This window comes from Tachypleus tridentatus, chromosome 1, assembly GCF_004210375.1.
Source record: "Tachypleus tridentatus isolate NWPU-2018 chromosome 1, ASM421037v1, whole genome shotgun sequence".
NCBI lineage: Eukaryota > Metazoa > Arthropoda > Merostomata > Xiphosura > Limulidae > Tachypleus > Tachypleus tridentatus.
Genome location: NC_134825.1, coordinates 128,665,930 through 128,681,989, shown reverse-complemented (window position 1 = coordinate 128,681,989; position 16,060 = coordinate 128,665,930). Strand labels below are relative to the sequence as shown.

At 34.6% G+C, this 16,060-nt stretch overlaps 1 protein-coding gene across 7 annotated transcripts in view; it reads right to left on the bottom strand.

Moving 5' to 3' along the window:
* The window catches only part of LOC143223352 (homeobox protein cut-like 1), a 403,865-nt gene that overhangs the window by 112,953 nt on the left and 274,852 nt on the right, over nucleotides 1-16,060 (bottom strand). The window contains exon 1 of one of the 7 annotated variants that reach the window (XM_076451272.1): nucleotides 790-1,141. The exons of the other annotated variants lie outside the window; for them this stretch is intronic. Coding sequence (XP_076307387.1) covers nucleotides 790-820 — 31 coding nt within the window. The 5' untranslated portion in view covers nucleotides 821-1,141. Of the gene's footprint in view, nucleotides 1-789; nucleotides 1,142-16,060 lie in introns of those variants that run through there. 7 annotated transcript variants of the gene reach the window in all.

The window sequence follows — 16,060 nt, the reverse complement described above, 5'->3', positions numbered from 1 at the left end:
CTTTGCTGTACACAACATTTATAAATGACTTAAGATTGGTATAATACCAATCACTACACATAATTATTATAAGCGTACCTATCATTTCTTACCTTAGTAATGTGGTATAGTAACATAACAGGAGGAAAAATCATTCAGAGGTCGACGTCTTTGGTTTCAGTTTCTTAAGCCTAACAGCAAGTAATCAGTAAACGCCATTTTGGTAATATCTAGTACTTTAAATGTATTCGTTTTGACAGACACAAATAAGATACAGTCTTTAAATATTTGAAGAAAAAAAAAGAGTAACTATACTATAAATCACTTTATTACTATTACACAAATAGATGAACCAGTGATTTTACTACTGTACCAATTCCTAAGACGTAAATTTCTCTATTATTTTATCACTCTCATCAGCTTCATAGGCTTGCAGTAAATATCTAATTCTGTCACACCTAGGTGGCTACAACACACAACGAGACAATTACTAGATAAAGTTTATAGATAACGTGAAGAAAGATGTGTGGAATTTACAAATATTTGTTAAGACATACATGACATCAAATACATTTAAGTAATACTTGCAAAATTCACAAGCCTCTATTTTCTCATAACTGTACTCAAAGATGGATGCCATATGAGAAGCACATAACGCCAGTTGTTACTCGTACTTTCTCCCAACTCGTGTCACAGTCCAATAAGATTTAAACCACCCACGAGTGTCTTCATTCACCCTGACCACCCTAGACTTATGTCATGTTCCAGCAAAACCTTATGAAATTTCGTTCACAGCCACTTGAACTTTACCTCGAGTGGTGACGTCTAAAGATTGGGACATCTAGTGGTGAGTAACTTCGACTGCTACGTCCTGGTGACCAGAGGAAAGTTGTTATATAGTTAGTTACTGATGAAAATTTAACACCGTGAATGTCAAGAGTATGTGTAAAAAGGACTGGCAGCGCGGGATAAGATAATACCTTCTTGATAGGGTTCGTCTATGGGTTTGACCAAACTCCCTACTTAAGAAGTCCCACCGACACAGAACCGAGCAACATCGACTGACACTCGCGAACTAACTGGTGTTCACTCACGTGAAGCTGGCCCTGTTCAGGTGCATCCAACTCGGACAGCCGTGCACTGCCAGGACGGTAAGGCTTACACCGTGCCGAGCTGAAGTGTGTTCGGACTAGTGGAGTAATATTAATTATATGTAAAGGCGGAACGTAAACTACGTCAACAGGAAACTGCCATTCATTTAATCAAGAACGTCGTTTCCACCTTCTTAAAGTTCTTTGTTCGATTTTTTTGTCATTCATACTTCTTCCTGGGAATTATAATGGATGTAAAAAGGTACTTCGCCCTGTTAGCGATAGGATCGTCTTTGCAACACGCCTAACGCGTTCATATTGTACTCTGAGGCTGGTGACAACTGGAAAAGTTTATTTGCTACAAGTCAAACAAAGGCAGTGTGTCCATTTAGCAAACATTCTATATCTGAAGAAAAACACAAGACACGCTGAATTTCACAAACTCTTGCTATTTTACGCATAAAAGGTGTTTAATGACAGTCAATGCCCTCGACTTCCTGTCCACAGCTTCAGAAAGTTGGGTGGAGTCCCCAAAGATTGTACAATATTGTGTGTTTTTCGGGCTTTTTAAAATTATTAAACTAAACGCATAAATGTGTAAACCAAAACTGCCTCATACACTTTCTGCATCAATACTGGTACGCTGGATACTTATGTGTATAAGATAAAAAATAAATGGGGAAAACTACTTTTTTCTTCTTATCCTCAGACTTTTAAATACGATCTTATTTTGGACACTACTTTATATTTTAAAGTTAGTATAAACTCCTGAAGTAAGGGCGTTAAACGTTCTGTGATGAGCTGACTGGTATAAATATTTTTAAAACATTAGGATACCTACACGTTTTGGTGGAATGGCAGGGTCAGACAACAGAGAAATAATAAAAGTAACAAAGTCAGTTAAGACCAGAGAACTGGATGTCCAGAAAAAAAAATTCAGTTTAACATGTCCTTCGTTATAACTTAAGACATCGTATCTTACTGTCACTTACGTACAGATAATACACGTAGAGTTTTTATTAAGATTTTGCACAAAGTGTTAGGAAAATCTTTTTTTTTGTTTTTTTTTTTACTGTTGTATTTTCAGTAATAAACCAATACGTACTTTACCGATGAGGCGTATTTTTACCTAGAAGAGATCCAATGAAGATGATGAGGTGCCATTCATTCCATTTCATATCGAGTAATTTTTTCAATAATGACAACAGAAACAGTCTGTCTTTGCTTATTAGGACGAGTAAGACAGAAGTCTAGGGAAGTTTTTCAACGCTATTCAGTGATTAATTACGTAGCTGAAAAATCAGGAATCATAAATCAACTTCCGCTGACTTGCTAATAATCATTCAGTTTTCTCTACGTTATAAACCCTCCAGTCTTCTGCAGGATGATATAACCAAATAACAGCATTATGAGCACAGAAGTACTTAATCCAACAGTTTTTATAGCCTAGCGTGCGGTTCAAATCCCGACCTCTCCCACGCTATGGAATGACGTTCACATAACAATAACAATGAAAACGATCTTCACAAACACACCCATAACCTGTACTTAAAAAGAATGAAAAAGAACAAAATATGGCACGAAACCTACGTCTATAGAAAATATGTACTCATTAAAAAAAATAACAAAGATATCTTCAACTCCCTAGTTTAATAACAAAGAACAACATACCAGATGATGAGCAACAGTACAGTTCTATGGAAACTAATTTTGTAAAGCTATGTTCTTTACAGCCTTCAAACAGTTTCTAACAATCATATTGTCAGTGTAACGAATATCCGACTACCATGTGCACTTACAAGAGAATTTCACGAAGGAAATATATGCGCTATAAAAGGAAGAATACGAATTTACGTACACTTGTCAGTTCGTTTTTATCCGACTTTCTAGCTAGATGGAAAAGTTGTACACATTATATATGTACTATTTGTCTAAATAAATAGCTTTTTGTTTCATTTTTGTCTTGGACTGGATGTTCAAGCTCATTCGAAACAAACGAAGTTTCGATTTGATTATTTTTTCTCGGTAAGGTATTAAAGCTAAGACACAAGATAAATCATATATATATATACACACACACACATATATATATATATAATGACTATGGAAAAAACCACAAATACACACACAAAAACAATGGCATAGTTTGGGTAAATCCTAATTGCTAAAAGAAAAACTATGGCTAATAAATTTGAAAGTTTGAAGTGTTCGTTTTTCAAAGAATTGGAATTTCCTTTTCAGAAAAACCCAGACCACTAAATTTTACAGCAAGGCTTAACACATAGCGAATTTTGTATATAAATATTTGATTTAAGTGTAAGGCATTACTGCATGATCTGATCACCTTTCGCAGAAGACGCAGAGAACAGTGTAGAAGTCTTTAGTGAATTCTGTACGTGAAAGAAAAAGAAGAGTTTACATATATGTCTTTAAAAAGAACAGTGTAGAGAAAGGAAATTGTATATGCTACAGAGGGCGCTACAATGGTGACTTTGCGTAGATTTCTATGGCAGTCTTGCCTATCTAATAGCAAACTAAACGTATACGATTTCCACGGCAGTCCTGACTGTGTAGCAGTAAACTAAATGTATATGACTTCTACATCAGACTTCCCTATGATAGCAAACCAAATGTACAGTTTATACGGCAGGACTGCCTGTGTGATAGTCATCTAAATGTATACTGTTTCTATGGTTGTCCTGTCTGTGTGAAAGGTAATTAAATGTATACGGTTTCTGCGGTAGTCCTGCTTCTGTGACAGGGAACTAAATATATACGGTTTCTACGGTAATCCTGCCTCTGCGAAAGCCAACTAAATCAGCAGTCAACAGTCAATTTGTCACCACGACCAACTGTCAACTTTTTTCTTTAATTTTTCCTTCGACGAGTTTTATCCCCATAGGAATCTAAATGAACAACAGATCAACCCCCAGCAAGAAAAGTATAATTTGAGACTGACTGGTTATTCAATTCACTTTTTCTCTCATCATCTAAGGCAAAAAAAGTAAGAGGCTGGTATAAAGTAAATGTAACGAGTTGTTATTGTTTTCACGTCCCATTTAACTGTGCTTAATCGTACTGTTGATGCTCTGATATGTAGAGGACGAGTGCAATGTGAAAACAGGAAATACGCACATATTATAGTTTATTTTTTAATCACTGAAATGTGAAAAAATTGGGCCCTCTGTTTTACTTTCAGTAAAACTCACCAATGATGCCATATTTGAGGGGGAGAGGCTTTGCCACGTTTCAGGCAAACTTATATACTGTATTGGTTATTTAAAGGCTGAGTAAATATAATACTGTGTTGGTTATTCAATGACTATATAAATGTAACACTATACTTGTTATTCAATGACTAGATAGGCTTAACACTATACTAGTTATTCAATGGCTAGGTAAGCTTAACACCGTAATGGTTATTTAATGAGTAGGTAAACGTAATAATATAATGGGTATTTAATGACTAAGTTAACCTGTTACTGTGTTGGTTATTCAGTGGCAGGAAAAAATAATTATATTAAACAGTTCTATGTCCTAGCCTTTGGGAAAATGTTTTTCTAACATTTTTGAAGTGCCTAAATATTGTTTTACTCTTGTTTTAAATTATAGCCCACTTGTTTTATAATCCACTATTATAGTTTCTATGTTATAATCCACTACTATAGTTTCTGTGTTCTAATCCACTACTATAGCATCTGTGTTGTAATCCACTACTATATTTCCTGTGTTATAATCCATTACTATAGCATATGTGTTGTAATCCACTACTACAGCATATGTGTTGTAATCCACTACTATAGTATGTGTTGCAATCCCCTACTATAGTTTCTGTGTTACAATCCACTACTATAGCATCTGTGCTGTAATCCATTACCACAGCATTTGTGTCACAATCCACTACTACAGCATCTGTGTTGTAATCCACTACTACAGCATCTGTGTCACAATCCACTACTATATCATCTGTGTCACAATCCACTACTATATCATCTGTGTCACAATCCACTATTGATGATGAAACTAAAATATCAACTACTACAGCCTCTAACAATTCTCTCTAGAACTACTTTAGCTCCTATTAAAAATCCTCTATAAAACTAGTGTAATCTCTGATGACGAAACCAAGATAATGCTACTTCAGAAATAGCACAGACCTTCGTAATACCATTTCAGGCCTTTTGTAGAATTATCAGTGACACTAGACATCCTTCACACATATATATTCTTCATTTAATAGTTTAGACACACTTTAATAAAATACTGATATATATTTTACGTAAAGACTGACGAATGTATTATCAAAGTTTTATCTCACGTTTACATACATAAAAGGGCCAGAATCGCGGTTTAGTGTTTCCTCTAACCAATCAGACGTAATTTCTTTAAACTGTCTTTTATTTTTCAAATGCATGTCATGTTTTTACAAAGCCCTAAGCGTAACCCAAGATTAAGTTTCCTCGATACAGGGTAAGGAAATATAAGTAGTTTTGTTCATTAAAATAAATATTGTATTCAATAGCATCTGCTAGTAAGTCATATATTGAACATACAATAATTATGCAAGTTTTCTAAAAATAAATAACATGCCAACATCATTTTCACGCATAAAAGCCACCTCGAACGTGCTTCATCAAAACGAATGATTTTACAGAAGTTACCGGAATCTATCAAGAATTCCTTATGTTGACAACACACGCGTGAAGATCGTGGCTCGTACTCTAATCCCCTCTCTCAACACATGTGTGTTCTATAGCAGCTGTAGCATTACAAGTAATTCAAAATAAGAGAAATTCTCCGAGTAAAGCGAAACTGATGCAAAGGGAATAAAAGAAAAAGCGCGGGAATGAAAGGAAAATCGTGATAATAAAGTATACGAAATGTGAATGTTGCCTCGACATAAAAGCAACGATCAATATATATACATATATTTATATGTATACACATTCGGAACCATCACTGTTTCATTCTCATGTATAGATTTTACCTGTTTATTAGGGAAAATTTCATCGGGACTCGGTCTATGTTTTGGACGAGGGAGGATTGTCTGTTTGTACGTTTTTTTAATTTCGCGCAAAGCTACACGAGGGCTATCTTTGCTAGCAGTCCCTAGTTTACCAGCGTAAGACTAGAGGAAAGGCAACGAGACATCACCAACCACCGGGAACTATTGAGCTACTCTTTTGCTAACGAATAGTGGGATTGACCGTCACGTTATAATGCTCCACGGCTAAAAGAACGAGCATGTTTGGTGGAACAGGAATCACAGAGGATCAGATTCTGAACTGTTCTTCCCTCTCAGAAATTATTTTACTTACACTTACTTGAACACTAGGTAGTGACCCTTGTTACGTTGTTCCATTACTTAGAGTAAGTTAACGTTTGCCCATTGTCTGTAGTTTTAATCAACATATCCTTTTCGTGCCATGTCTAATTGATGTGATAATACTAGCTCATATATTTTCACCGGCTTTTCACACTGTTAGACTGTGTTCACAATATATTTCCAATTATCTATTTTTACATACAAAATCCTTTTTAAACAGTGCTATGTTTGTGTTTAGGATTCAGGTATTCTTGCACTGTTTGTCCGGTAAGATTCTTATATTTAGAGGAGAGAGGTACTTTGGGTTCAGTTCATCATGTGTTATGTAACTCTGTAGTTTACTCATCAGTTTAAGCGAGTTATCCAGGTGTCTGTCTGGTAGTGTTGGTATGTTTGAATAATTGTGTAGAAATAGTGAGTTTGTTGATCATGGGATTCTATATGCTTTCGTTAAAATATAGTTTGTTGATGTGTGTTTTTGATACATTTATCCATGTTATGCAGGTATGTTCTACTACTGGTTTATGTGTGTTCTGTACATTTTTAATGTTTTCTGGTGAAACTCTTTTTGATAAATGCCAGCAGACTCCTAAGGTAATTCGCTTTTTCTTGATTCTGTTTTTATGCTATTGTTATTAATATACTAAGTTAAGACGAGGAAAGCAGCTGTTCGTTTAATTAACGTACAGGGTAAGTGTCAAGGTCATGAGAAAGGCCGCTACTTTCCATTACAACAAAGCGACTGGTAATGATGCAATAGTTAACATCAAGTAACCAGCCTAATGGCACAAAACAAATGACCGGCAAAGGAATAGGTTTGTTACCACAATAATAGAACGATTCGCATTCTTTGAAGTCTCTTGCGTATTATAACTTACGAAGAGTTAAGTAAGTTATCAAATACATACATATATTAATATAGCTGTGCGCACAAGAACGCCAAACGGTCACTGTCTAATAATGTCTACCAAACCAGAAAAATTCTTCCACTTCCATTACCTTCGTAACCTTGTACATTGAAGTTCAACTTCGTGCTAGAACTGTCATGCTATTATATTGTGCTTTTCGAGTATTACATTACAGCTTGACTGGCTTTTACAGGTAAGCTAGTCGAGGGCACGCAAAGGCCGTGTTAAAGTAAAATGTATGGACAAAAGGAAACAAGACTTAGTGAACTCGTATCAAATGAGTATTTTGTTCCATGTAAAAGATAAATTACTGAATGAGTGACAGGGATGGGGAGGGGGGAACATCCTATTAACGCCTTAAACATAACCGATCCCATAGTTATGTTGTTTAAAATTAAATAGTTTTATGTGTATATATATTTATATATCTTTAAATTGCTACGGGCCATTAATGTATATAATTTTCTCCAACGAGCTTATTATTTTATAAAACCATAAGGTAACGCAGCAGCCATTCTGAAACGTTTTTAATTTTCCAAAAAAATTATAATTGATCCCTTACATTTGGAGGTAAATGAAAGAGCGGCCTTAAACAGAGATTGCATTTTCTTCTCGGCGATTATATTGTTGTGATGGCGTTTTTTGTAACCACTCCTGATATAATTTTAACCTGTGGTTACAAATAGGTTACTCAATTCCAGATTCCTTTCCCCAAGAAATAGTCTTTACTCTGCTTACGAGTGAGCAAAGCCTAGCAATTATTTCACGTATATACACAGGGGCGATACTATCTCCCATTCAACAAACAGTACGTAAAAGAGTCTAAATATTTCTCATTTTTGGAAAATAAAACAAAGTTTGTTGTATTTTTTTAGTTTCGGACTTAGAAAATGATAATTTATTAGAAAAACGTATAAAACCAAGTTATATTTCATTCAAGCCAAAAGAAGGAAAAATGTTCATTCAAGAAAGCTGAAAATATTTTATCGAAAACAACGCTCAGTACAGGGCTTAATCTAAAATAAGAGAGGCAAGTGTCATGCATAGAATATTCTTCATAACTGTAATATATGGGATAATCCATGTTCATAATTATCTTACAAAGAATTTTCATGTATTTGTTATGCATGTGACTGTGTTGATTTTTCTATTAACCGTCACATTTAAATACAATACAAATGCATTTTGTTAATTGTAATATATGTTTGTTGATTATATGGTAATTTTTATCATTTTATAAATTTGAGCTAGGTTAAAGTCACGTAACAGCAAGACATAGCAATCAATTTACAAATATTGTGTATACTGTTAAGCCACGTGATAACATACTAAAACCTATTTCAGATATATTAATAAATTTGATAATATGCAGAGAGACAATATTTAACAAAAATATCGTGAATAAAGCTAAGACATACACAAAAGTACGTTATCCCACAGATATCACACCTATTGCTCTAGGTATGTAATAACACACACAGAAACATGCTCTTTGATAAATATGCTGTCTACTACTACATTATATATTAATAGATATAAAATACACCATTTAATCTTGATAATATCAATTGATATTTAAAGGACATCATTAGAACTTTATTTCATCTACCATAACATTTCCGAACATTATAATACTGACCAGAGTAGGAGCAAGTACCTATCTTAATGATTGAATGAAGTCCAAGAGCCTCCTCTCCCAGTCATTTCGGGTCCCCCCACAATAGTTAACAAAACTGGTTAAAGTCTCCACACACACACGCATGAGGTCCAGTAGCACCGCTATCAGACGGAAAACAGCCAGCCAGCCTCAAGAGCTTTGTTCGATTCTTTGAACTGAATAATAATAGTGACTGTCACTTTTATAACACGCCAACAGCTGAGAGTACAAACCGTGTTTAGAGGGCATCATATCTCAGAAAATCCCAGCTTCTTCAATTCGCAAACTGGCACGCTAGTGACTATGCCACACCCAGCTGGGAGGGGACTATTTGAAGCCGCGAGGCCAATGGTAATGATTATAGGAAAACATCATTTTATAGTAATTTTCAAACTTTGAAGCCCGTACTTAATAACAGACTAATACACATTGAAATATAAATTCTGTTTAAAATATTTTTTCAGCATGACCTAAGAAAGGGAGAAAAATTAAGTGTTTGTTATTGCTCTGTGTATCGTAAGTTGATATGTCCAGGTTACAGATTAGTTTGTTTTTGTTTTAACTTTCGCGCAAGGCTATACGAGGGCTATCTGCGCTAGCCGTCCCTAATTTAGCAGTGAAAGACGAGAGGGAAGGCAACTAGTCATCACCACCCACCGCCAATTCTTGGGCTACTTTTTTTACCAACGAATTTACCATTTTAATCCCCCAAGGCAGAACGGGCGAGCTTGTTTGGTGTGATAGGAATTCGAACCCTTGACCATCTGGCCAAGCCAAAGGCCTACAAATCAGTGACAGGAATTGTAATGACTAATATTAGGGGAAAGAATTAAACGTTTCTAGGGCATAATACGTATAGCTAGAGACACAGAGAGAAATCATAACGACCACACACGTTTTGTTTTCTTCAGGGCTTATAAAATAATAGTTCATTGTGCCTCCTCGTCAATAGTATTCTACTCTGTAACTACGGTTACTTCAATGCGCGGCTTCGAATGATTCCCTCAGGTTTGAGTTATATCATTCACCAGACGTTCTAGCTTAAAATAAACATATATGATTGGCCCTAACTTTACGGCACGTGGTACTTACTGTCTGTAGTAAAGGGACGTACTGTTTACCATTGTCTCAACAGCGGCAAAGCCAGAACTGTTTTTATTGAAGGGGAGTATCCACTACATATGCGTCACCTAATGATCGTAGGGGTAGTATAGGTAGTAATAATGTAAAGAAATATATTAATGTAAACTGTTTAATATAATATATGGATATTTTATCTGCTATATATATGTGTGCATGTGTGTGTGGTAAATAAACATGCGAAATAAACTCGAATGAACGATCACAGGAATATGAAATATTCACAGATTCGTAACAAATTAAGTTACGTTATCATCAGATATCTAAATTTTTCGGACTCAATTCACCAGATTTTATTACATTTCACTGGCAGTGACGAATTCATCTAAATCTACTTTCACAATGTTAATCATGGTAAGTTAAATGGATTGTAACTTTGTTTTCTATATTTGAAAGTTGAAAAAGAATATGCGAAAGATACGTATGAAAGTGTTTATAATATGCACCATATGGCTCGTTTCCAGATTTTTCCACGGAGAAACACGTTTGTGGATATTTAGAAACTACTAGAGGTACTAATGATAAGGTGCATTAAATACATTATAAAAAACAAACAAACAACGTTTGTTTGTCTGAGGCAAATAATTCTATACAAGAGATAAAGGTTTTCAAATGTTCCAACTCGGGCTAAGCCTAATCGATTCAATACACATAACAGTGCTAAAACATAATAAATGCTAACTTATTATGTTTAACCATTAATTCCATTGATAGCATCTTTGATTATAGAGATTAATTTTGTTTAAAAGTAAGGATTAGAACGAAAGACGATCTCTTAGATAAAAACCCAATTACAATTAGCTGTGCAAGTGTATATTATTTTAAAGATGATATTATAATAGCAGTAATGGACTTAAACTGGGCGACTTTGAGGTTCTAAACTGAAATTAGTTCATTAACGTTTGACACATGATTCTATTTACGTCAACAACAAAAAAAATAAAAAAAAATATGGCGGTAATTTACGGTGTGTACCTGAAGTTAAATGTCGCATTAACTCTACTATTTAGATACGTGAAACTACAAATATATATATGTTGAAAACAAGAACATTAATTTTAAAAAAGCAGAGTGGCTTGGCCTAAGTTTCTTTCAACAGTCAATTCACATGGTCTTTGTGCATGACTGGATGAGCAGACGATTATGAATATAGAATAGGCTTAAGACGGAGTGAAACTGGGGAAGAAAACAATGGGTTTGTTAATAAACGGCTAACTCATGTCCAGAGGAGTTCCAACCAAATGACGCCAGTTATTGTGCCTTCTTTATTAACAAATGAACCTAGAAAATTACAAAACTTTTCAGTGGAAAAAATATCCGCGACAGATGGGAACTGTGAGAGAACAACAGAACGAGCGGCTTGTATAGGTAGTAGAACTATCGTACGAAACAGCGGCATATAAAGTAACTTTATTCTATGCTTGTTCAAGTGTTACTGTAATCGTAATTACTTTCCTAGTCGTCAGTGAGAAATTCAGGACATTCTGTGTCTCCTGCAAATAGTCTACGACATAAAAATGTGCTGTAAAAAAAATAGAAGGTAAATGAAAAAAAATTTTTTTTTGAACACATTCATGCTCTTTTACTAAATTTGTCCCTCCAGTGGGAAAACATTATATCTACAGAGTTACAATGGTAAAATTCGATTCCTCTCGGTAGCCACAGAAGACAGCCTAATTTGTTTTTGCTCTAAAACAAACAAGCTTTTACTAAATTTAATACTCACCCCCTAGTGGCACAGCGGCGTGTCTGTGGACGTACACCGCTAGAAACTGGATTTCGATACCCGTGGTAGGCAGAGCATGGATAGTCCTTTGTGTAGTTTTGTGCTTAATTACAAACTACTACTACTACCACTGAATTTAATGGGCTACGTCATGCAAATAGCAACTGTTCCCTTAAAATATTTTGACGAAATTGGTATTTTCTTTAAGGCTTCAATGGTTGAATAAATGTACTATTTTTTTAGCTGGATTAACAGTATCTGTGGTAGCATTTGTGGTTTCGCTTACTAAAATGTGTAAGCAGTTGAAAATGGTAACTATCACAGTATTTAATGTAAGTGAAATTGACAATATGGTGAATATTTTTTATCGTCCAAAATGTGTAGTGCATACTGAAATGATTTACACATTCTAATTAAAAGTTTAGAAAAAAAACAAAAAAACGTCCTTTACATTCCAGATGTGTATAAACATTTTTTACTGTAATAAATATGAAGCTGCAAAGGCTAAACATATGTGGAGTATAAAGGTTGTTTTTTTCTAAACTTTTTATCAAAATATGATGGATATTTAACAAGATAAACAGATATACAGATATATGGATCCTAAATCTTTTACTTTAGTTTCAATTTTTATCGGACGGTTCAGGAATTTTTAATACTTAAACAAAAAACATTAATTTCACTTGATAATTTTTGGTTACCACACATTGTACGGAAGGGGAAAAATATTTTAAACGTCAAAAAGTGTTTCAAATATCCTAAACCTTTCTTACGGAAAATATGTATCACACAGCTGTTTAGTAGGAAAACAAAGATTATTTGGTTTACATTTATAGAATATATTACTCATAAAAATTGTATACTGAGAAACAACAACAGTAATTTCCGTTTAGAAGCGGTTTTGTGATATAAATGACTTCTTTACTGGAACAACGTAAATGTTCGTAATTATATGTTGTGTTGATTACTGAAACAACGTAAGTGTTCATAATTATATGTTATGTTGATTACTAGAATAACGTAAGTATTTGAAATTATATGTCGTGTTGATTACTGAAATGACGTATTGTTCGTAATTATATGTTGTGCTGATTACTGGAACGACGTAAGTGTTCGTAATTATATGTTGTGTTGATTACTGGAACGACGTAAGTGTACATAATTGCATGTTGAGTTGACCAGTGGAATAATGTAAGCATGTTCACCATTACACACGTTCACGTGGTTACGGAAATAACGTGCGTAAGAAAACATGAGTTCGTTGCAGAAAGAACGTAAGAGCTTTGATAATTACTTAACCTGTGAAATAGAGGAACAAAGCTAAACGAAAAAACAAACAACGTTACAACATTATTACCGTTGTTCAAGGTGTTATTTATATAAATAAATGGAAACACTGAAATGTGGGCTTAACACATAAGAAGGTGGGTTTGAGTTTTCTTCCTAGCTAAACAAATAATACGAAAAAGGCTTTTCTGGAGATATATATAGTTCACTGGCTTGAAACATGTTTGTAATTATGCCTCGCAAAATTAATACAGGGTTCGTCAAAAACATAAATTGCCACTAAGGGCGCATTTCCCAAAGATATCACTGACACGAATATGCAACACAAATCAGTAAAGTGAACGAATACAAATTTGTTTTTGTTTCGCGTAAAGATACGTGAGGACTATCTGCGCTAGCCGACACTAACCGAGCAGTGTAAGACTAGAGGGAAGGTAATTAGTCATCACTACCCACGGGCAACTCTTGGACTATTTTACCAACGAATTGTGGGATTGACCGTCGCTTAAAGCCCCCACGGCTGAAAGAGCGAACATGCTTAGGGGGACAAATACAAGTGAAAATATTCCGTGAAGACATATATTTCAACTAATAATACTTACTACAATTTTCTATTATGAAATCTTGTACGATACAAGTGCGAGTTTGCTGCTAACGATAATTGATTAAAATCAAAATATGAAAAATGTAATTTAAAAATAATTTCTAACCTGACAAATGAGAAGTCTAACACATTTTAAACCAAAGTTATTTTTATAACATACATCCCACTGAGTAACAAGTTTATGTAAGTATGAATTTCTCCACGACTTTCAGTTTATCTTTGACAGCGTGTGAATATAAGCCTATTTATTTCCTTAGCTATAGCGGCCGCTCTGAAAATAAGGCTCGTGCACGTGAACGTTATTTGGAAAAGTTATTTACGAGGAAAATGATATAATAAATAAATAATAAATTATTTTACGCATGAAACATTGTACTTTTATTTTTGTGTGTCGCTGAATGTATACTATAGATACAAACACACACGATGAAAGCTTTACAATGATATTTGTCGTTAGTCTAAAACTTGAAATGTGTTTAAAAAAAAACTACCACTTGACAAGATTCTGTCACTACGATATTATGGTTTTCAAAATCACTCGAAGTTGTTCCTTCGGAGAAAATTATTTTTTAACAAAAAATGGATTTAAAGTAATACCGCTTTCTTTAAACGTAGAATACCAGTATTTTCTCAAGCTGGTGAAACAAACCACTCAAAAAACATATTTGTATAAAATGTAAATTACAAGTGACCTAGGGTTAACTTTCGCGAAAAGTTGGTTTACCTTAAGCGATTGAATCTGAATTATTTAATAAAGCTGTTCGTAACTGGTTAGAACAGTGACCAAAAAGCCACGATCATGACAGTTACAACGCAGCAAAAAGTAACACCACTTAAACAACATCTGCATCTCAGGGAGAAATTGAAGTAGTGAATGAAAACTTTTGGAAACCGGCTTATTATCACAAATATGATGTTATATAAAACATGGTTGGTTTGGTTGGTTTTGAATTTCGCACAAAGCTAATCAAAGGCTATCTGCGCTAGCCGTCCCTAATTTTGCAATGTAAGACTAAAGGGAAGGCAGCTAGCCATCACCACCCACCGCCAACTCTTGGGTTACTCTTTTACCAACAAATAGTGGGATTGACCGTCTAACGGCTGAAAGGATGAGCATGTTTGTTGTGACGGGGATTTGAACCCCTGACCCTCAGATTACGAGTCGAGTACTTTAACCACCTGGCCATGCCACGCCTACAAAACATGGACTGGAATATATTCTCGCCTTCTTTTTAGAACTACGCATATGATTTACAACAAAACTAGCTATAACCAGCGTACGACTTTTCCAACTGTAATACGTGTCACGCTCTTAACCATACAAAAAAACACCATACTACAACCAGTATGAGACTTGTACAAGTAATCTTGTCCAAACATTTTCTCAGGTTTTACACGTTTACCATTACAAATAAATAAATAAAGTTGGCTTTTCGTTTAAAAATTAAACAGTTAACACCATTAGATAAAATATTTTAAATTTAAGTACCCGGATTTACTACGCGTAAGTTTGCTTGTAATTACAGAGCTTGTCGTGTATACTATAAACTATAATGGTAAGCTTTCTACCCGCTTGCTAGCTTGACTTATGTAATGGAGGGTACCGAATTTGTCATTTACAATCCATTTGCACAAAGCCCACTAGCCATTTTGTAGGCGGGTGAAGTTAGCTATGTGCCTAACAGCTTGACCACTCATCATTCTCGCCTCATTGAGCATGTCGGCTGTAACAGCGACAAAGAGTCATTGCTCAAGTTAGACAAACGTAGTAGTCATTCAGTCGAAATAGAACGGCAGTGGTTTTCTAACAGCAGTGACGCAAGAAAAGAAAAACTTGCATATTCCCCATGCCTTCTTTTCCTTCCTAAGATCTTCAGTGTACCTTCAGCAGAATACCCACGGATTTTCTACGAAATGTTATAATTTTTTCTTTGACTTTTATTAGGATCAACTTTTTAGGATCCACCTATAAATTATCGAAACGGTTTTATCCCTCCTCCCAGCTGTATTTTTCACTTCGAAATTAATCACTGAAACAGCAATAATAAAAAGTTTAGTAACTTTCCCTTTTCTCCCACCATTTATTATCGTTAGTATTTTAGAAAACACTAACACATTTGCTATATTGTGGTTCTTTTGTTTTCTTTCATCACGAGTTAATTTTTGAAAAACAACAGCTCTACCTACCTGTCTGTTTTAATAAATTTTGTTTTCTATTAAATTGTGTATTTTTTTTGCAAAACACCTAGGGAATTTTTTTTGTCTATAAGATAACACTTAGAAATTAAATTGTGAGAGGCTTCTATGTGTGAAATATCTTATATACTTCCATAAATGATTTT